The 22,713-nt window shown below is 43.5% G+C and overlaps 1 protein-coding gene across 1 annotated transcript in view; it reads left to right on the plus strand.

Annotated features, from left to right (window-relative positions):
* Positions 1–29: 29 nt before the first annotated feature.
* The window catches only part of LOC310842975 (cholesterol 24-hydroxylase-like), a 30,927-nt gene continuing 8,243 nt past the window's right edge, over positions 30–22,713 (plus strand). The window contains exons 1-14 of the mRNA XM_083735350.1: positions 30–232; positions 3,682–3,759; positions 5,335–5,416; positions 8,305–8,378; positions 9,790–9,876; positions 10,999–11,137; positions 11,842–11,952; positions 12,437–12,593; positions 14,286–14,348; positions 14,800–14,872; positions 15,755–15,839; positions 17,767–17,877; positions 19,110–19,198; positions 20,548–20,614. Coding sequence (XP_083591476.1) covers positions 96–232; positions 3,682–3,759; positions 5,335–5,416; positions 8,305–8,378; positions 9,790–9,876; positions 10,999–11,137; positions 11,842–11,952; positions 12,437–12,593; positions 14,286–14,348; positions 14,800–14,872; positions 15,755–15,839; positions 17,767–17,877; positions 19,110–19,198; positions 20,548–20,614 — 1,353 coding nt within the window. The 5' untranslated portion in view covers positions 30–95. The remainder of the gene's footprint in view (positions 233–3,681; positions 3,760–5,334; positions 5,417–8,304; positions 8,379–9,789; positions 9,877–10,998; positions 11,138–11,841; positions 11,953–12,436; positions 12,594–14,285; positions 14,349–14,799; positions 14,873–15,754; positions 15,840–17,766; positions 17,878–19,109; positions 19,199–20,547; positions 20,615–22,713) is intronic.

Here is a 22,713-nt window from a genome sequence, read left to right on the forward strand (position 1 = left end):
TTTGCGCGCTGGCTCCTCCCAACCTAAAGGCCTTTCCTTGCCTGACAGAGGCGGACGTTGGCTTCGCTCCTGCCGAAGCTGAGCTCTCCGCCGCCATGGAGGCGCTGGAGGTGATCTGGGGCTTGCTGCGCCTCTTGCTGGCCGTGTCCCTCCTGGCGTTTGGCCTCTACTGCTGCTACCTAAAATCTATCCATATGAAATACGATTACATCCCCAGCGCCCCGAGGGTGAGGTAAGAAGCGGGAGCGTCGGCAAGTTTCCTTTCCCGATTCTATCCAGGAAAGCAGGATAAACTACAGAGCAGCATTCAGCGGCCTGGATCCCACCCCCCACCCCCGATGCTGGCTGGAGTTAATGTGACTTTTAGCCCCAAATATCTGGAGGGTAGTAAGCTTCCGAGGGTAGTTTCTTCCCAGTACAATCCGGGCGTTTTTACGCAGAAAGAAGCCCCCTGTTATGTTCCGGGGGACTTTCCGCGCATGCCTATGTTTGCTCAAAAGTAAGCAAACTTCAATGGGGTTTACTCTCTCGTAAGTGGCGGGTTTAGGATTTGGAGGTTCAACCTCCCCCACTCCTTCCAAGCAACCTGTTTATGACGCATCTTGGTCAGGCGCTATCCAGTTCATTTTCCTTTCGCTTCTTTGCTTTTGGAAAAGATCCAGGCTGGAGGAAATTCATGTCGCACAGTTGAAGTTGGTTTGGTGTTCTACTTGCTCAAAGAACCCCCTCCCCAAATCAGACCCCCCCGTTTTTTTTCATCGATAAGGAAGGCCATGTGGGAAATGGACTGGATTGTTTGCAACATCTACAACCTCCCCGCAATCAGTTTGTAGTGAATACTCAATAAATAGCAGGTGTTGTCCAAGCTTTTTGCAAACTTTGTGCAAATAAATTTCGAGGAACACTAAAAAAAAAAGTCGTCCGGTTTGTTTGTTTATTTGTTTGTTTGTTACGCAACAGCAGCAGCAGCAAATCAGCTTGAATTGTGGAACTTGCATTTGTTAGTCTGTGTTTGAATCGTGTCGGAAATTAGTGGCAGTCTGGTAGTATTCCACATCTCACTTCTGGGATAGAAGCAAGAGCTGTGCCAAGAGACTCCTGCTGTTTCAGATTTAGATCTTATTGCATGAACAATGTGGAGCTTTAAATAATGTTTTAAATCCCGCCCCCCCCATACAAGTACAGTCTACTGTGGAGGGGACCACACTGCAGCAGAGAGGAGTTTATGACAATCTTGCAATGCAGTCAACTGTTGATGTACCAGGTAGGGGGGGCCAAGGCTGTCCTAGACCCCCAAAGCAAAACACCCTGCAGAATGCTGAAAAACTAAAATTCCTTCCCAGCTTGTGGAAGTCCAGGCAATTTGTCCACGCCCCTTGCAGTTAGACCCACACTTCTAGATATTAATAAGAACTCAAGATTGTTTTTAAACCTTACATATGAAGCAAGAGCTGGGTTAGAATGAGCATAGACACCACAGCTGGCAACTGTCTTTTGTTTCTTGGGCAGTGGGCAGTGTGGTGCAGTGGTTAGAGTATTAGACTGAAGCTCTCTAGGTGGAACTGGGCAAGTCACACACTCTCTCAGCCTAACCTTCATCTCTGGGTTGCCGTGCGGTTAAAATGGAGAAGAGAGAAAACATGCAGGCCATTTTGAGCTCCTTGGGATATTACTACTATAGCTGTTATTAATTATTAAATTGGTATAGTGCCCTTCATCTGAAGATCACAGGGCGATTCACAACATAAAAATACAAAACGAGAGCATGAAATGCACATTAAAAATAGAAGGCAAACCAATAACCCTCCTCCCACAAACACATTTAAAGGGACATAGAATGGTGATAAATCAGGGACTGCCAAGCTTGGCAGGGAGGCAAGGCCAACATTCTCATTTTTTCCCCTAGAAGAAGAAGAGTTTGGATTTGATATCCCGCTTTATCACTACCCGAAGAAGTCTCAAAGCGGCTAACATTCTCCTTTCCCTTCCTCCCCCACAACAAATACTCTGTGAGGTGAGTGGGGCTGAGAGACTTCAGAGAAGTGTGACTGGCCCAAGGTCACCCAGCAGCTGCATGTGGAGGAGCGGAGACGCGAACCCGGTTCCCCAGATTACGAATCTACCGCTCTTAGCCACTACACCACACTGGCTCTCACCTACTCATCTCTTGGTGTTTTACCCTCCCTTTGGAATTATTTGCTGCCCCAAGAAGAATTCCTGTGAACCCCAGTATTTGAGAGAAGGAAAGGTCTAGGTGTGGTCTGGGCAGGGGGTAGCAAGGGATTTCCACAGGCAGCTCTATCAAAGTCAAGTCCAACAGCTGGGTACTCTTCTGAGTCTTGATGTTGTAAGTGGTTCTTAACACGCTGGAATTTTCCAGACGTGCCTCTTCTGCAAGACGGGATCCACAAGTTTGCCCTGTTCAGCTGGCAGATAATTGGGGGGCGGGAGGAACTGCCATAGTCTATGTACTGTTCTCATTCCACCCATAAAATTAGCAAGACTCTGGAGAGGAGTCATTGGCTGGTGACAGAATTTGTGTATTGTATGTCAAATCACGCCAACCTAGCAGTTCAAAAGCACGTCCAAGTGGAAGTAGGTAAATAGGTACCGCTCCGGCGGGAAGGTAAACGGCATTTCCGTGCGCTGCTCTCGTTCTCCAGAAGCGGCTTAGTCATGCTGGCCACATGACCCGGAAAAACTGTCTGTGGACAAACGTCGGCTCCCTCGGCCAGTAAAGCGAGATGAGTGCTGCAACCGCAGAGTCGTTTGAGACTAGATTTAACTGTCGGGGTCCTTTACCTTACTCCAACTCCCTGGTCCTGAATGGGGTAACTGTGCCTCTGAAGGACCAGTTGTGCAGCCTTGGAAGTCATTTTGGACTCACAGCTGTCCATGGAGGTGCAGGTCAATTCTGTATCCAGGGTAGCTGTCTACCAGCTCCACCTGGTACACAGGCTGAGACCCTATCTGCCTGTGGACTGTCTCGCCAGAGTGGTGCACGCTCTCCTTATCTCCCGCTTGGACTACTGCAATGCACTTTACATGGGGCCACCTTTGAAGGTGACTCGGAAACTGCAATTAATTCAGAATGTGGCAGCTAGACTGGTGACTTTGAGTGGCCGTCGGAACCACATAACACTGGTCCTGAGAGATCAGCATTGGCTCCCAGTACGTTTCCAAGCAGAATTCAAAGTGTAGGTGCTGACCTTTAAAGCCCTAAACGGCCTCGGTCCAGTATACCTGAAGGAGCATCTCCACCCCCATCGTTCTGCCCATACACTGAGGTCCAGTGCCAAGGGCCTTCTGGTGGTTCCCTCGCTGCAAGAAACCAAGTTACAGGGAACCAGGCATCTTTGACCAGATGTTAAAGAGAAAATCAACTACCAGACTTTTAGAAGACATCTGAAGGCAGCCCTGTTTAGGGAAGTTTGAAATATTTAGTGCTGTATTGTTTGTAACACTTGATTGTGAGTCACCCAGAGTAGCTGGGGAAACTCAGCCAGATGGGCAGGATATAAATAATAAATATCATCATCATCATCATTTTTCTGGCCGTGGAGCCAGCCTTGACAATGATTAAAGGGGCAGGATCCATGTCCTCCTTTTCACCTGACTGCATCTTCCATGTATGTGTGTGTCTTACATGCCTTAAATTCTGCCTTTACCATTTTTTTGCAGCTTTTTCTTGGGCCACCTGCCAATGCTATGGGGAATGCTGAAAAATAATGAATGTGCTCATCAGCTCTTCTTGCAATGGTATGTAAAAAAATAATAATCAAGTAGTTTAAAATATGAGATAATGAATTGCATTGCCAGCAGTCTATATGGTGTCTTGGATTTTTTTTTAACTCTTTAAATGCATGTCTGCAGACAGAAGCTGTTCTTTTTGAAATTTTGTGTGGCACCTACTAATTGTACATACTTCGTCAATAATAAAATAATATGATAACTAGTTCTCATCCGGTTCAGAAGAAGTGTGAAAAATCCAAATGTTAGCCTCGCTGAAGAAGCAGATACTTGGGTGTGATATAATTTTGTGTTTGTGGTGTTGAAAGCTGATTAGCCAATGTAGAAATTTGCTTTGTTTGCCTGGGTACTGAGAGTGAACCTTTGATCATGTGATGAAGCTACTGAGTTGCAAATTTGCCATTTGGAAAGGGTGGTGGCTGTTAGTCCCTCTCTGACCCTGACAAGTGATAATATTGCTTAACATTATATATTTTGTAAGGTGCCAAGCCTGTGCTGCACAGCACAAGACATTGTATGGATGTTTTTGATGTTTTAATTCTGTTGTAAATAAAGTTTTGCCAGTAAAAGTTCGAATAATATTTCCGTGGGCCTCGGCAATGTTTCATTTCCAAAGGAGTCGGTTCTTATGCTTCCAGTCGCTTCAGACTGCACAATATTTAATATCTGCGACAGGGAATGCCTTCTTTGGGGCCGCCGCCACCTCTGAACTTCTGAGGGAGGTGGAATTTCCACTGCTGAACATAACACCTCAAGGGGTGTGTAGGGGGCAGTCTGTCAGTTATTTGAGGCACAAGTCATTTAGGGCTTTAAAGGCTAGTGTGAGCAGATGTTGGGCTCATAAAGGAACCAGCAGCCAATGCAGCTGTTTTAGAACAGGCCTTCTAAAGGAAACCCCAGCAAATAATCTGGCCGCTGTGTTTTGGACCAGTTGAAGGTTCTGAGTCATCTTCAAGGGAATCTCCCTGTAGAATACATTGCAGTCATCCCATCTGGACGTTACAGGAGCAATGGAGTACTATGGGCAGTTCATCTCTCTCTTGAATATCTTATATATACTCCAGCTGTCCCTATATGCTGGGGAACATATTCTCATATCCCTGACACTAAAGATACAGCTTTTTTTTTTTTTTAAAGCGAGCCCATGTTCAGGAATTCCCTTTCAAGTCTTTACACAGCAATGACCTTAGAAAGAAAGAAAAATATGATGTCTCTTGTTCTAGTACAGTGGTACCTCTGGATGCGAACGGGATCTGTTCTAGAACCCCATTCACATCCTGAGCAGAATGCAACTCACGTCTGCACGTGCGCGGGTTGCGATTCACCACTTCTGAGCATTCGCATGACGTAATTTTGAGCGTCTGCGCGAGTGGTGAAACCCGGAAGTAACCGGTTCTGTTACTTCCGGGTCGCCGCGGAACGCAACCTGGAAACGCTCAACCTCAAGCGTATTTAAGCCGAGGTATGACTGTATGTGCTTAGTATGGCAGCAGCATTTCTTACACCTTGTTTGATAGATAAATATGGTCATTAACTTGATTGTATCGTCATTTTTTACTACTGTTCAAATATCTTCCTTCACAGGGCTAATGAATATGGACCCATCTTGCGTTTTAATGCCTTTCACAGAGTCGTAGTATTGGTATTAAGTCCTGAAGGAGTAAAGGTATATTTTGCGGTTTTCCCCTCTGAGCATGAAAATGAAAGTGATTTTTCAAAATTCCAGTATTTAGTGTATCAATCCCTCTTCCAGGGAACTCTAGGAGTTGTAGCTTTGCGAAGACAGTAGGTAACTCCTAACAACTCCCAGCACATTGATCAAACTACAACTCCCAGGATTCTTTGGGAGAAGCCATGACTGATAGAGATCTTGACTCTTTGTTGTTTTAGAGTCTTTGACTCCTTATTACAAACCACTTGAGTACATTTTTAAATATATAGTAAGTGGTCTATTGACACGGGTGGTACTGTGGTCTAAACCACAGAGCCTAGGGCTTGCCAGTCAGAAGGTCGGCAGTTTGAATCCCCGCAACAGGGTGAGCTCCCGTTTCTCGGTCCCAGCTTCTGCCAACCTAGTAGTTTGAAAGCACATCAAAGTGCAAGTACCGGTAGAGAAATAGGTACCACTCCAGTGGGAAGGTGAACTGTGTTTCCGTGCGCTGCTCTGGTTCACCAGAAGCGGCTTAGTCATGCTGACTGCATGACCTGGAAGCTATACTATCCCTCGGCCAGTAAAGCGAGGTGAACGCCACAACCTCAGAGTCGTTTGACTGGACCTAATGGTCAGTGGTCTCTTTACCTTTACCTTTAAGTGGTCTATAAGAGGACTAAATTATCCCCACCCTCCAACTTCGCCACATTACAAGTAGCTCAGGAAGACTGCTGAATCACACACTTCCCAGCATCTTTGATTTAATCCCTATGGTTCAAACCATTTGTTTTCCCAGTAGAAGAGATCCGTACATTTGGATTAAATATAGCAGGGATGCAGGAATTAGAATTACTAAGGAAATGGAAGGAGATGGATATGAGGGATATAATTCATTCAGAGAGCCTGCATTCATAAATAGACCGATAACAAAAAGTTCAATTCACAGCAATTGCCTTGTGGTGCTTTCAAATTTGCCATGAAAAGCAATCATAAATTTTTACTCGGTGATTGCTGTGCTCCTCAGTGCACTTTTTAGGAAGTAAAGTTCCCTGAGTTCAATACCAATTAAACATGTTTAGAATTATTATTATTAATAATAATTAAATTTGTATCATGCCATATGCCCGCAGGTCTCAGGGAGGTTCACAGGATAAAATCACGATATAAAAACACAATACTTCAGGCATGGACAAACTCTGGTCCTCCAGATGTTTGGGACTACAGTTCCCATCATCCCTAGCTAACAGGACCAGTGGTCAGAGATGATGATGATGATAATAATAATAATAATAATAATAATAATAATAATAATAATAATAATAATTTATTTATGGGATGATGGGAATTGTAGTCCCAAACATCTGGAGGGCCGGAGTTTGCCTATGCCTGCAATACATCATCAAAATAAAAACAAGAGCAACCCAATAATCCACCAACCCCACATTTTAAAAGGGCATTGAATGTCAGTCAGACAAAGGCCTGGTTAAAGAGGTACATTTTTGCCTGTATAGTGGACCCACTACTGGGTAAACTGTAGGTTTCCCTTTGACGTTCTAATAGCAAACTTCCCTGCTAAGTCCATCTTGTCTGAGTGGCAGCCTCACACCCAGTTAAACATATCTCTCTCTTTTTGGAATATTTATTGAATTTTATAACAAATAATGATACAAATCTCATTCATAATGTTATTTACAATTATTCTCCCTCCCCTCCTCTGGACTTCCCTCAACTCACCCTCTGCTGAGTTATTTAGTTTTATTTATTGTATCCTGATTTTCCTACACAAAAATAAAACCCCTTATCATTTCCTTGAAATATCTGTTACTCAAATGAAATTGTGAGAGTTTATTCAAATCCTGCCAGTGAATCCAGTCCATTCTGTTGTTTCTGCAAAAAAACTGTAAATGGTTCCCAGACTCTTTTGAAGTCCTTTTTGTCCTTCTCTCGTAGTTTATCTGTTAGCTTAGCCAATTCTGCGTAGTTCACCAGCTTTTCTTAACATTGTTTCTTTGATGGTATTTCTTCCATCTTCCAATATTGTGCAATCAAGATTCTTGCTGCTGTTATAGCATACATAAATAATGTCCATTTTTCTTTTGGCAGCTCTTGATTTGAGATATCTAACAAAAAGACTTTAGGGTGTTTAACAAAATTCATTTTAAACATTTTTTTCAATTCATTGTATATCATTTCCCTATATTTTAATGCATTTGCATTTCCACCACATATGATAAAATGTTCCTTCCTTTTCCTTACATCTCCAACATCTGTTATTTTCTTTCCTAAACATCTTTGCCATTTTTACTGGTGTGACATACCATATATACATCATTTTCATGTAATTCTCTCTTAACAGTATGCAACCTGTGAATTTTATATCAACTTCCCACAATTTCCCCCACACCCAGTTATACATATCTGAGGTTTCTCTGAAACAGCATTTGTTGATTCTCCACGGACCTCCAGAATGTGTCTTACAAAAAGGCATTTAAAACTTTTTTGGGGAAATACTCTGACACCACTTTTTGGGTGAACACATTGAACCCTCTCAAGGCAGAAAGGTAAAGACCTCCCAGCCCGCCCCAAATTTAAATACCCCAAATCCCACACTCTAAACACTGGTGGGATGGAGGGAGCCCTCTATATCTTATTCCCTCTTCACAATTTTAGAGGAGGGTATTCATTGTGACCACATGAATAACCATATTTTTCCTGCATAAGACTATATTTTTTCCTAATTTTTTGAAGTTTAAAATAAGGGATCATGTTATACATGGATAGTGCATATTCTTAATTTTGAGTCCCCCAAAATAGGGGGCATCTTATACATGGGGTGGGTGCATGTTATACATGGAAAAATACGGTATATGTGAATACGGACTGACGAAATGATTTAATTTTAGGAGTTCCTGATGTTACCACAATACCCAAAGGATCCAGTTTCATATGGACGTCTTTTTAATTTATTCGGTGTACGGTAGGTAAGATGTACATAGCTAAGATGTACTGGTATGTGGCGTGTGGGATGAGAAAATTCCATTGATTCAGAAAAAGGTTGTGATCTTTAATGCCACCAGGCAGGTGAATTTCTTCAGGCTTTGTTATATTCAGAAATGGATAGCACTGAATAACTTGGGTTCAGGATTCCTTAAGGACCGCCTGAGCCTTTATATCCCAGCCCAGTCACTGAGAATATCCTGAGGAGCACTGTTCATTGCCCCCCCATCTTAACAGAGCGCTGACTGGCTTCAGCTGGAAGTTGAGTATTTTGCTTTGCTAGTCCCAGGCTAAAGGATGTGGATGACGCTGTGGGTTAAACCACAGAACCTAGGACTTGCCGATCAGAAGGTTGGCGGTTCGAATCCCCGTGACGGGGTGAGCTCCCGTTGCTCGGTCCTTGCTCCTGCCAAACTAGCAGTTCAAAAGCAAGTCAAAGTGCAAATAGATAAATAGGTACCGCTCTGGCGGGAAGGTAAACGGCATTTCTATGCGCTGCTTTGGTTCTCCAAAGTCGGCCAATAAAGCGAGATGAGCACCGCAACCCCAGAGTCGGTCACGACTGGACCTAATGGTCAGGGGTACCTTTACCTTTACCTTTTAGGTCCAGGCTATGGACCACCCTCACAGCAGAGATTTGGCAGTCATCCTTACAGCTAACTCTTGGGAGACCTACTTTATGTGGACAGGTCTATTCAGCTCTCATTCCCCCCCCCCCCCAGATGAGCCTGTCATTTTAAATGATTATTTTGTACACCACCTTGATATTTTCTATGAGTGGGCAGTATACACATTTTTTAAAATAAACAAATAAATAAAAAGTGCAGGAAATGCTGTGCGATCGAGGTGTCGAACCTATGAATTGGTGACAACAGACCCCCAAGTGCCAGATGGCATTTCTAAGCGGTTTCATACAGATATTGGAGCAGCATAGGGGACAAGATAAACTCAAAAGTCTAAGGTATTGACCCAAGAATATCCTATTGCCACTTTCTGGAACTGACACTGGAGGGAGTTCTGGAAGCCCTGTCAATTAGAGAAGAGGTCAGTTCTTCTTCAACTCAGTCTTGGGCTGATTAACATCCAATACCCTTTTAAATGTGTTGCTGGGGGGGTATTGTTATGTTTTTGTGCTTGCTTTTATTATGCATTTTGGGTTTTCTCCCTCCTGTAATGAAATTTTCTGTTTTACATTTTAGAATATTCATTTAAACAATCTTAAAATATCAGTGACTTCCCTTCTTCTCTTTCCATGGTTCATTTTGCATAACTTAAATCCCTGCATATTTTACATAAACTATACCATTCAGTATTCCATTATTACAGTGGTTCAGAACATGATTTCAAAACTGGTCCTGAAATAGTAATTAAAATTCTCCATCGTTTTTCAGATTTTTAGGAAATGGCTTGGTGACTGATCGTGATTATGACCACTGGCACAAGCAGCGGAAAATTATGGACCCGGCCTTCAGTCGCAAGTAGATATTAACTGAATGTCTTTTCTTAAGTGATGCTGCGCATTTCGGTTCATGTTGATAACCTAACCACCTATCTCTAAATGAGCTTATGGCTCAATTTGCAGATAGCACTAACCCAAACAGCATGAATGTATGAATGTGCAGGCTTCTGGAGAGGCAATGGTGACTGTTTTACTTCTCCTCTTGTTGCTGCTGTGAGCTAATCCATGATTTGGGTTAGCAGGATTCATGGTTTGTCTCCCTCCAGACAAACCATAGGCTGTGTAAAACCCAGTGGCGTAGCGTGGGTTGTCAGACCCGGGGCAAGGCAAGTAATTTGCGCCCCCTAACCTGGGGCAAGGCAAGTAATTTGCGCCCCCTAACCCCTAACCTGCTGTCGCTGCCAGCTTCTTCTTGCTGCTGCCTGGTCTGGCGTGGTTCTCTCCCGCGCTCAGCGCTGCGCTGGGCGGCCGCTGCACTGTCCCTCCCCCAGATAGTCCCTCGCTCTCTCACCGCACGCTTGGCACCCACCCCCTCCACAGTGGGCGGCGACCCGGCTGCTCGGATCGGATTCGCACAGCCAGCACTGCAGTAAGAGAGAGTGAGTGAGCCAGGTAGGGGCAGAGAGCTGTGAGTGCGAGCGCGCCCCCCCCCCAGATGTTGCGCCCGGTGCGGCCGGCCCCCCTGCACCCCCACGCTATGCCACTGGTAAAAGGCAAGGACAAACCTTGGTTGCAGTTTGGCGCAAGACAAATCATGAGTGTCGGTTTGGGCAATAAACTAAGACAAATCACAGCTTAGCTCACAGCAGCAGGAGGACCAGATGTGTAGAGGAGCAAAGTAGCCACAATCTCCTCTCTTGAGAACCAGCACGTTCATGCTAAGCTATAGTCCAAGTAGCTGTGCTGTGTTTCACCTCCATATTGGAGGCAGAAATAATTCTCTGTGTGTTGCTGGAAGCCACAGAAGGCGAGAATAACCTTGTGCTTGGGTCTTGCTTGCTTGGCCACTGTGAGAACGGAATGCTGTACTGCATGGGCCATGGGCCTGATCCAGTTAGCTCTTATATTCATTTCCACACCTTAGACAGCTTCCAGTTTGACCACAAAGTCCTGCCTTTTCTTGCTTTTATTAATTTTACAGTTACCTGATGGGCTTGATGGGGCCCTTTAATGAGCAAACAGAAGAGCTTATGAGGGTGCTGGATGAAAAAGCCGATGGAGAAACTGCAGTGGATGTGATGAGCCTGCTGAAACGCGTGACGCTCGACATCATTGCAAAGGTACTCACCAGATGAATTTCCTGTTTCCATTAAGGAGCAGGGGATGCCTCTCATTCTGAGTCAAATTGAGTCAAATGGCAGCACAAAGGACAAGTTTAATATGGGAGAAAAGGGTTTTGGGAAGCCCTCACCCTTTTGGGCTAACACATAGGGAAAGGAAATCTTACATTGCATGTCTGTTGAATAGAGCCACAGCACAAAGAAATAATTTCTGTCAAGTATCCAGAGGAATGCTGCAGTTCACCAGCTCAACTTTCACCCAGCTTCATAAGACATGCAAAGCTGACATTAGAATAATAACAATGTGTTGTAACTATTTTTTTAATTGCTGTTGCTGTTTTAATTGTATGGAATTCATGTTGGCTGGCTTTAATAGTGTTTAATTGTGGTTTCATTTTTGTATATTTCTGTGCCAGGACCTTCAGGTGAAAGGCAGGCTATATATATGTTAAGTAAATATATAACAAAATGTACACAGGCATACACAGCCTGTTGTATTTCTGACCAAGAAGCCAAGGGCTTTTTAATGTTCCTGTAACACTTTTGTGAACTTGAAACAAGATGAACCCCACAGGTATAATGTACCAAAACATTTCCTCCTCTTTGGTGTTTAAAAGGCTTGAGAAACAGAGATCAAGCTTGAATTGCAAAGGAGGATGGCAGAATGCAAAGATGTTTTAGATCCCCTTTCTTCACATTATCAGGTAGCCTTTGGCCTTGAACTGAACACCCTGCATGATGAGAGCACGCCTTTTCCGCATGCGATGTCCGTGATCATGAAAGGACTGGGTCAGTCACGCAATCCATCATTTAAGGTCAGTGCAGGCATTTCTCGTGGAACTCTGACCCTCTCTGAAACATACATTATTGCTTGTCAAGCTCATTCCAAGAGTCTCGGAGAAATCCTTTTGGGAAACTGGCAAGTGATGTTATCACTTAGTTCTTTTGCACCCCAGCATTCCTGTGCCACTAGATATGCCTTGAACATTTTTGCTTGGGCTTGCCCTGTTCTTCCTACCTGTTTCCAGACTGTCTTGTTACAACTGCAGGACCCGCATAGATTTTGCATAGTTGTTTTAATGCTGATCAATCAGCAATCTCTGATATGTGGGAATGGACCATTCAACACCTGCTGGTCACAAAGGATGCTTGTCTAAGGGATCATGAACCGCCAGTGGGCCACAGCTATCTTCTGTCTTAGCAGGTGGCTTTTGTTGACAGCTACGCCGTCCAGTAATATGTTCTTGGTTTTGCTCTGCTCTGCTCTGCTCCTCATGATAGTATCTGTTATCTGTCCAGTATCTGCCAAAGTACAGGAAAGAAGTGAAAGAGGTTCAGGAGAGCCTGCTGCTGCTGCGCCGTTTTGGCAGCCAGTGTATCGAACAGAGACGCAAAGCCATCCAGAATGGGGAGGAGATCCCATTGGATATTCTGACTCAGATACTGAAGAGTGCAGGTAGGAGACTCCTTTTTTAATATGCTTTTTATTAATTTTCTGGTTTACACAAATAAATACAATAAATTTCATCCATCGTCCACTCATTTCCTTATCTGCCGCTCTGCTGAGCCATGACTTCCCTCCCTCCCTCCAACCAGTTTTCCTTTTTCAATCTACTTCCCGCAGTCTCTTCTTATTTTCCCAGTCCACGCCTTAAGATTTATTTCAGTCTTGCTAGTGTCTTCAGGTTCCTACAGTTATTATTTATATAATCCATAAATTTACTCCAATCTCTTTGGAATTTTGCTTCATTCTGGTTTTGGATCCTGCAGGTCAGTTTTGCTAGTTCCGCATTGTCAGGGAACTGCCATCTGAGCCAGAGGGAGAGGGAGGGCTCCAGAGGGATTCCGGAGAGCGTCTCTGGAGGGAGAGAAGCAGCCCATCTTCTGGGGAAGGAAATCAGCGTAGCAGCAGTGGAGAAGGGGGGCAGATGGGGGAATCGGCGAGGTGGCTCCATGACTCCTTGCCGGAGACCAGCGGGGAGAGCACGGGTCCTCTGCTGCCCACACCCTCCCTGCGCAGAAGGCTTCCGCGCAGGGAGAGTAGGCGGAGACTAGGCGTAAAAGAGCTTCTTTGCTGGAAGAAGTTCAAGAAACACCCACTGATGGATTCTGCCAGCGATTGAGACAGCCACGGGTGAGTGGCTGTCCGGACAGAAAGAGTTCACCCAGGTAACCAAGCCAGGTGTGGTGCCGATTTACGCACGAGCAACCCCTAGAACCATTACACGCATATTCCAGCATCGTCATCTGCCACTGCTCCATGAATGGCAATTCTTGTACTTTCCATTTTTGGGCAAACATAAATAACCCTCGAACCAGTTTTTCAATTTCCTCTCACATCAAGCCCAGCAAAAAAGCTTCTGGCTTTTTGGGAAAGGTATATTTAAACATCTTTTTCACTTTGTTGTAAATCATTTCCCAAAACGATTTTGTTTTCTCACATGACCACCACATGTGGTAAAAGTCACCATCCTTATCTTTACACTTCCTGCGTAATTGACTACTCATCCTAAACATTTTTGCCAATTTCACAGGTGGCAAGTAACATGGGTACATCATTTTCATTGCATTTTCTTTTAAGATGGTACATGCTGTAAATTTTAAGTTCTCGTTCCACAGTCTCACAACACTGAGTATGATGCATGGGTAGGAGACTCCTTTTGAAGGAATCATAGAATTGGAAAGGACCAAATATAGGATGGGGAACACGTGGCTCGCTAGCAGTACATGTGAAAAGGATCTAGGGATCTTGATGGACCATGAGCTGAACATGAGTCAACAGTGTGATGCAGCAGCAAAAAAAGTGAATGCTATTTTAGGCTGCATCAACAGAAGTGTAGAGTCCAGATCAAGGGAAGTAATAGTACCACTCTATTCTGCCTTGGACAGACCACACCTGGAATACTGTGTCCAGTTCTGGGTGCCACAATTAAAGAAGGATGTTGACAAGCTGGAACTTGTGCAGAGGAGGGCAACTAGGACAATAAGAGGTTTCTGACAGTAAGAGTTTGACAGTGGAAGAGTCTCCCTTGGGATGTTGTGGACTCTCTTCTTGGGAGGTTTTAAGCAGAGGTTGGATGGCATCTGTCATAGAGGCTTCCTTTTGGGCAGGGAGGTCAGCCTCACTCTTGGTTTCCTGTCTTGACAGCTGAGGAAGGGGACTGCGATGCTGAAATTCTCCTGGACAATTTTGTCACTTTCTTCATTGCAGGTTGGTAGATCTATATTCCATTTTCCCTTCCATCCTTTAATTATGAATTGACCCAGACCCTGCGATCATCCTTTGAGGCCCTTCTTCATGGGCCTCCTCCTTGAGAGATCTGGAGGGTGGCAACATGAGACCAAGGCCTTTTCTGTGGTGGCTCCCCACTTGTGGAATGCTCTTCCCAGGGAGGTTCGACTGGCGCCTTCATTATATATCTCCAGGCACCAGGCTGAAGTGTCCCTCTTCAACCAGACCTTTGGCTAATTAAACAATCTGTGGCCTTTTAAACTGGGTTGTAGTGGTGGTATTGTTTTTCTTTGTCGTTATGGTATGTATTTTTGTAAACATTTTTGTATGGTATGTATGGTTGTAAACTGACCTGTGACCTTCAGAAGAAAGGTGGTATAGAAATTTAATAAATCGTAATAGTAAAGTAATTAGATTTCCTGTCCCGCAGGTCACGAGACCACTGCCAACCTGTTGTCTTTTACCATATTGGAACTGGGACGGCAACCTGACATATTGAAGAAGTGGGTGAAGTTCACCATTCCCTTTTATTCTTCGTTTATATGTGTTTTTATTTTTTAGCAGGTCCCTCCTACCCATTGATGGCCCGTTGAGTAATTTTATGCGCTCTGTGTATGTCTAATGTTATATCCAGAAACTGGAGAAAGGAAAAGGAGCTCAAGGTGGTGCACAGAGTTCTCTTCCTCCTCATTTTATCTTCACAACAGCCCTGTGAGGTAGGCTAGGCTGAGAGAGAGTGACTGGCCCATGAGCACCTAGTGAGCTTCACGGCTGAGTGAGGATCTGAAGCTTGGTCTGCCAGGTTTTAGTCCAACACTCCAACCATTATACGGGTTGCATCTCCCTTCTCTCTATATGTGTTGAACTGTGTTCTGGATTATAACCACCCAGGGCACCTAAACTGGCTATGATTTGGGAGCAATTATTTATTATCTTTGGACGAACCAAACCAATATGCATTTTGACTGTGTGAGTGAATTATGGTGCTGCTTATTCCTAGGAAGGTACCGTATTTTTCGCTCTATAAGACACACTTTTTCCCTCCTAAAAAGTAAGGGGAAATGTGTGTGCGTCTTATGGAGCGAATGAAGGCTGTTCAGCTATCCCAGAAGCTAGAACAGCAAGAGGGATCGCTAGCTTTTGGCTTAGGTCTACGAAGCCTCTTCAGGGCAGCAGGATGAAGGCTGCTCTGGCTTCTGGGATTCAGAATATTTTTTTTCTTGTTTTCCTCCTCCCAAAACTAGGTGCATCTTATGGTCTGGTGCGTCTTATAGAGCGAAAAATATGGTAAATACAGATACTTTCAAAGGTAGATGTCTGCCTTTTAGCATAATAAACAATCCACGTACATTTGAGTAAAATTTCTCCTGCATTTCCTTCTTAAGACTTCAGGCTGAAGTGGACGAGGTCGTTGGGGTGAAGAGAGATGTTGCCTATGAAAATCTCGCAGAGCTTAAATACTTATCACAGGTACACTTGGAGAATGCTCTGAAAAGCTCCTACATGCCCAGCCATTAAGAGTAAGACATTGGTTTTAAGATGAAACTTGAGGCCTCGTTTTAGAGCAAAGAATATCTCAAAGCTCTTTAGCTGTAATATTAACACCGTGAGAAAAAAAATAAATCTCAGTTTCTCGTAAGGATTTCTGACTGTGCAAAGAAATCTTACCCTCCAGAAGAATAAGTGTGATACCTTTTTAACTGTTCAAACACTGGATATGCAATGACTTTAATTCTTCCTGGTCCATCCCTGTAGCAGTAGGGAAGTTCAACTAGTGCAAGCAGAAAATCCCTTAGTGCAGGAGCAGCCAAGATGGTACTCTCCAGATGTTATGGATTACAGGTCACCAGCCAGTGGTTAGGGATGGTGGGAGGGCACTCCATTAACTATCGCTTCCTTACAGCACATTACTATGTGGTCCCTTCATTCGGGCATGATGGAATAAATATGCCTCTGTTACCCATTTCTTGTACACAGTTCTTATTAGGTTATGCTTCCTTTATGCAGTGGTACCTTGCTTCTCGAACATAATCCATTCTGGAAGTCCGTTTGACTCTCAAACTGTTTAAAAACCAAGGCGTGGCTTCTCATTGGCTGCAGGAGCTTCCTGCACACAAGCGGAGGCCGCGTCGGATGTTCAGCTTCCGAAAAACATTTGAAAACCAGAACACTTACTTCCGGGTTTTTGGTCTTCAGGAGCCGATTTGTTCATCAACTAAGCCGTTCAAGAACCAAGGTTCCACCATAAATTCTATAAACTGTTCTGTTCTATATTCTGTTACCATTGCATTTTCTGAGCACTCAGAGAACATTGTTTTGATTGGGGGGGGGGCTGCAATCCTTTCCCTTTTACAGCATGCCAGTTTTTGCTGTGTTTGCCCTGTTTTCTAATTTTCAGTTTTTAAAGAGCTAGGAGAACTGGCAGTCTCTCCTGGGGACTATATAACAAACTATTGCTGCTAGTAGGATACTCCTACAACAATGAAACGGTAGATGAGGCTCACTTTTTCTGGGTCTGCAAAATGAACAATCTTGGTTTGCATCCCTGATGAGTGCTTATCTGGGAGTCAGCCCCACTGAACACAGGGGCTGCATTTGGCCACAGCATAGCACTCAGAGAGCAAGCCTAGCTTCCCCTCTGAGTTCTTGCACTTTTCCCTTCCCTCTCTTCTGGTATGGTAACAAGAACATCAGAAACTTCCATTTCTGGTTTAGATGAACCACAATTCAGTGCATCGTCAGAACACTAAATACAGTTGTACCGTGGTTTTCAAACAGCCTAGTTCTCGAACGCTTTGGCTCCCAACCGATCAAAACCCAGGAGTGAGTGTTCTGGTTTTTGAACATTCTTTTGGAAGCCGAACATCCGACGGGGCTTCCGCGGCTTCTGATTGGCTGCAGGAGTTTCCTTCAGCCAATCAGAAGTCACACTTTGGTTTCCAAACATTTTGGAAGTAGAACAGACTTCCAGAACGGATTTCGTTTGACTTCCAAGGTACGACTGTGCTGTTTAATCTTGTGAAACTTTAACTGCTCATGGATGTGTTTGAAGAAAAGAGGGAGCAGTCAAACCCAGAGAGATAATTATTGTAACACTAAACCATGGTTTGCCATTGCTACCAAAGCAGTTCATTCAGACGTACTTCTGAGTAGGCATGTGTCGCCTTATGCTGTAGATTTCTTTTTTTATTCCCCTTCTGCAGGAAAAATCCGAAGTAGGAAACTTACAGGGGAATTAAGGCTGAGAACAAATTATTAGTTCAAATAGCCCCAATAAACTTGTGACTGAACTGACTTTTTATGGGAAGAATTCCAGATGAAAACCCAACCCTACCATTTAACAAATCATACTAGTTGGTGAAAAGAAATGGCTCTTTTTACCTTTTCACCCTCTTAGGTTCTCAAAGAATCCCTGCGGTTATATCCACCGGCTCCAGGAACTGTCCGCTGGACTGAAAAGGAATGTGTCGTTGAAGGAATCAAAATTCCAGCAGAAACCACTTTAATGGTGAGTCTTGTTTGAACGCCATGTGCTGTTATCTAACACATTGGAATTCAACACCAAACTTCCCCTTCTCAGTATTGGCGCCCGCCCTGTGGAATGCCCTCCCATCAGATGTCAAGGAAATAAACAACTATCTGACTTTTAGAAGACATCTGAAGCCAGCCCTGTTTAGGGAAGTTTTTAATGTCTGGTGTTTTGTTGTATTTTTAATATTTTGTTGGAAGCAGCCCAGAGTGGCTGGGGAAACCCAGCCAGATGGGCGGAGTATAAATAAGTTGTTGTTGTTGTTTATTATCCTTACTGTGGCAAACCTAGGCAAGAGACATAGTAATATCTCAAAGACTGTACTGAATAATTTCTTGGTTCCTTGCATCTCTCTGGGATTACATCTCTCTGCAATGAATAGTAATAATTGCTCAATAGGGCCATGCATTAGGATTGCCATATTTCTAAAAGTAAAATTCCTGACACCCACAAAGTTGTTTAGCTTTTTGGGGGGAAACCTCCTGCCACCGAGTGACTTTAAGCTGCTCCCCCCCACTGACATCATTTTTACACCCAAAAACCAGTCTACCATGCATGACTAAGTTAAAAAAAAAAAGTTGTGCAAATCTCCTCCTTAGAATGACTAGCAGAAGCTGAATTAAATTGTGGAAGCTGTAAATTATGTGAAATGCAGGATGACATGCAAATTAACGTACCTCGCAATCCTATACCTGCCTACCCTGTCAAGTAGAGGAGATTACATATGGCATATAGGATTACAATATTCATTTCATAATTGATACAGGTTGCAGTATTGGGTTTTTGGATTGTTGCAGAATTTTTCTTCTTCTTTTAATCACAGAATGATTGGTTATGTACCCCACTTTACCAGGCAAAGCAGCTTTTAATGTCTAAAATAACACAATAGTTTAACAAAACAACATTAAGCTATAACGAAGCAATGAAATATTAAAAAGCGGATCGGGAGAGACACACTTACTGATAATTGTATGCTAGGAAATGTGTACTTAGTGGGGCTGTTCAGTGTGATCACTTATAGTTATTATTAAATGCTTTTAAGTTGCCTTGAGCCCTTTAGGAATAAGGCGATGCATGTTCTGTGCAGGACTAATCGGAGAAAGGAACCAGGACTTAATTAAAATACTGTATGCATTTGCCTCTAACTTTGAACAACCAATGTTTTTGAAGAATCATATATACAAATGTAAACTGTTCTGTTCCCTTGGCAGTTCAGCACCTATGTCATGGGACGTATGGAAAGGTTTTTCAAGGATGCGCTGGTCTTTGATCCTGAGCGATTTAGCAAAGACCAGCCAAGGTGAGTCCCTTTGTTATTTGTTCTAACTAATAATAATAATAATAACAACAATAATAATTTATTTATACCCTGCCCATCTGGCTGGGTTTCCCCAGCCACTCTGGGTGGCTTCCAACAGAATATTAAAATACAATAGTCTATTAAACATTAAAAGCTTCCCTAAACAGGGCTGCCTTCAGATGTCTTCTAAAAGTCTGGTAATTGTTCTTTTTGACATCTGGTGGGAGGGCGTTCCACAGGGCAGGTGCCACTACCGAGAAGGCCCTCTGCCTGGTTCCCTGTAACTTGGCTTCTCACAGCGAGGGAACCGCCAGAAGGGCCTCGGCACTGGACCTCAAAAATACGTGGTGACTGTCATTGAGACATACTACTAATTCTTAAGATTTTCAGAGGGCTTGAAGAAAATATCAGAAATTTTTGAATGCCAAACACGACATTAGGACAGGTTTTGGAAGTGTAGGGGGTGTAAGAAGGCATCCATTTCTATTGCAATCCATTTTCGTTGTGTGCAGTGCTGTCTCCATTCTGCTGCAGTTTGTCATCTGATTAAACAACTTACATTATTCACCTCGCTCTCTGCTGCGGTGGAATTTCACGTTGTTAATTACGTTATTCCATCCCATTCATTTCGGTGCAAAGGAAATGCAATGCACACAGAGAACCAATCATAATCGATTGCATACCACTTGCAGGCTGAAAGCAACAGTGAATATTGATTGTATTTGCTGGATTGATTTCCATTTGGCATGTGGAATGAATAAGCAAACATCAAATTGTCCTGCGACTGTACCAGCAGACTATAACATTTTCTGCCACATGTCAGACTTTTTAGACCTTTCCCCTTACTTCTGATAAAAACTTAAGAGTTTCCAGTAAATGGCAACATTCAGAAAATTATTTCACTTATTTAGGGTTGCTACATGACCAGGGATAAAAACAGACTTGGCTTCTTTCTGTGCTTTTTAACAGCAACTTGATCTGTAGAAATTAATCAACAGAACTTTTTTGGGCGTAAGCAGAGATCAGGAAGTGACTATGACTATTATCAACCTGCTATTCAATACAACACCTAAATGGGAAGGCTCAGTCATAAAGCAAGGCCCAGGTTTAGTCCTCAGTATTTCCATGTAGGGCTGGGAAATACTCCCTGCCTGACCCCTGAAGAGCTGCTGCCAGCCAGTGTAGACAATATTGAGCTAGATGGACCAATATCTGACTCTGTATAAAGCACCTTACTGTGTTCCTATGTTCATTAGCAGCTATAATATATGCTGTTGCTTAGAAGGAAGCCTTTCTGGTGTTTTCAAAACCATCTTATCATTGTCTGTCTTGTTTTTGTGATGGTTTAGGCCGTCCTTTTGCTATTTCCCATTTTCCCTGGGACCTCGTTCCTGTATTGGGCAGATATTTGCACTGGTAAGTAAAGCAGTCCGCTGGTCAAGTGATGCAGAAGATAGGTCCCTTTGTTTGAATTGCATCCCCTCTTCTTCTGCTAAACTGTGGTTATTGGAAATCAGAATGGGAAGCTTCCAAACTGATGGAGAAGAGAAGGGAGCATGTGAGTTCAAGGCTTACTTAGACCTCAGGCCCAAGAGCTGAATGCAGCCCATCAAGCCCTTCTATCTAACCCTTGAAGGCTACCCAGGTGAAACCACTCTCTGGCGTTGCTACTCACCACCCTCAAATGCTTTGGATTGGCTAGAATTGGTCACTGAACTGTGGTCATGCATCTTGCTTGCCCAAATAGAGGATGAAAATGGGTGTCAAAGGTGCATCCGGAAACATGGCTGGAACGTAGAATACTGTGAGAGTCCTAACTCTTGCTCAACCCACCTCTTTCCTCTGGCCCTGACCCCTTACAAAGCTAGCACCCCCTTAAAAGTTAACCAAAAAGGAATTACGTCCTTGGAATAAAATGTGCTGCAACAATCAAAAATATAACTTTTTTTTAATCCAAAAAACAAACAAAAACCCCTTGGTTTGGGGCTTCAAAGGTACTCAGTTAAGGTAATTGAAGGTGACACCTGACCAGTGATATCTGTCACCTCTGAGTGCACTTTCAACCAAGGAATTTTGGTTACACAGATTTAAAATTGTCTTTTCACCATTTTCAAGTCTGAACAAGTGGCTGGTGGCTGACTTGCACGTAGTTTTTAAGAGCGAGGTGTCTCCCCAATCTGGCATGTGCTCTGGGAGCAATGTACTCAGTCTAGGAACTTCGTAGTCACTGTGGTTTGGGATTTGTGCAATCAGGGTGTAACCAGTGAGGAAATAGCAATATACTGGGAAATGGGTGTGAGCAATGTAGGGATCTAAGGATTTCTTAAAACAAGGCCACCAGAAACTGGGTACAAAATTGTGTAAATTGAAGAAGCTCTTGAAATATGCTCTAGGAAGGCTCCCATTTAATTTGGGTTGCAAAATACATTATTAATTAAACATGCTACAGTTGTGGGAAGCAATAATAATAATAATAATAATAATAATAATAATAATACAGTGACATCTTACTTTGTGGGAAATTGTCTTAGCGCATAATTGGGTATTGGTAGGTTTTGTTATAAGGACGACCTTGTGGTGATTATACACCTAAAGTTGGCAATTTTGGGGGAATGATAACAGAGACAAATCAGACGTGTTAATTGTGCAGTTACCATCCCCCCCCCCCCCGCATTTGAGCAAACCATATTAGGTTTGCTTTTTATTTTTAGAAGGTCCTGCAAGCACTTATGTGCTAAAGATGTGGGATATTTAATGTTTAAACCATCAATAACAAGTATACAATGTTAAATGAAAACAAGAAATGGTAGGGTTAAGATTCCACAGAAAGTGAGTGCTTTTTCAAGTTGAGACGATATGAAGAATGCCATTTTAAAAAGCAACAATAGCCATGCTGGTCCATAAGTAAAAGTGGTCAATACCTTTATTAGGATCAACAAAAATGTCACAAAATAGTGGCATGGTTTCATGTTCTCCAGAACGCTTAGAATCAGGTAGAATTTCCACTAAATTCACACTCCATTTTTTTCAGTAATCTTTGCAACCACAGCTTTAATTCAAATGCATTTTTAAAAAACTTATTTCCAATTTATTTATACAGTGGGATGCGGGTGGCGCTGTGGGTTAAACCATTGAGCCTAGGACTTGCCGATCAGAAGGTCAGCGGTTCGAATCCCTGTGACGGAGTGAGCTCCCGTTGCTCGGTCCCAGCTCCCGCCAACCTAGCAGTTCGAAAGCACACCAAAGTGCAAGTAGATAAATAGGTACCGCTCCGGCGGGAAGGTAAACGGCGTTTCCGTGCGCTGCTCTGTTTCGCCAGAAGCGGCTTAGTCATGCTGGCCACATGACCCGGAAGCTGTACGCCAACTGCCTTGGCCAATAAAGCGAGATGAGTGCCGCAACCCCAGAGTCAGTCATGACTGGATCTAATGGTCAGGGGACCCTTTACCTTTACCTTTACCTCTGGTTACGAACTTAATTCGTTCCGGAGGTCCGTTCTTAACCTGAAACCGTTC

The sequence above is a fragment of the Podarcis gaigeae genome (genome assembly GCF_964106915.1).
Source record: "Podarcis gaigeae genome assembly, chromosome: 1".
NCBI classification, from domain to species: Eukaryota; Metazoa; Chordata; class Lepidosauria; order Squamata; family Lacertidae; genus Podarcis; species Podarcis gaigeae.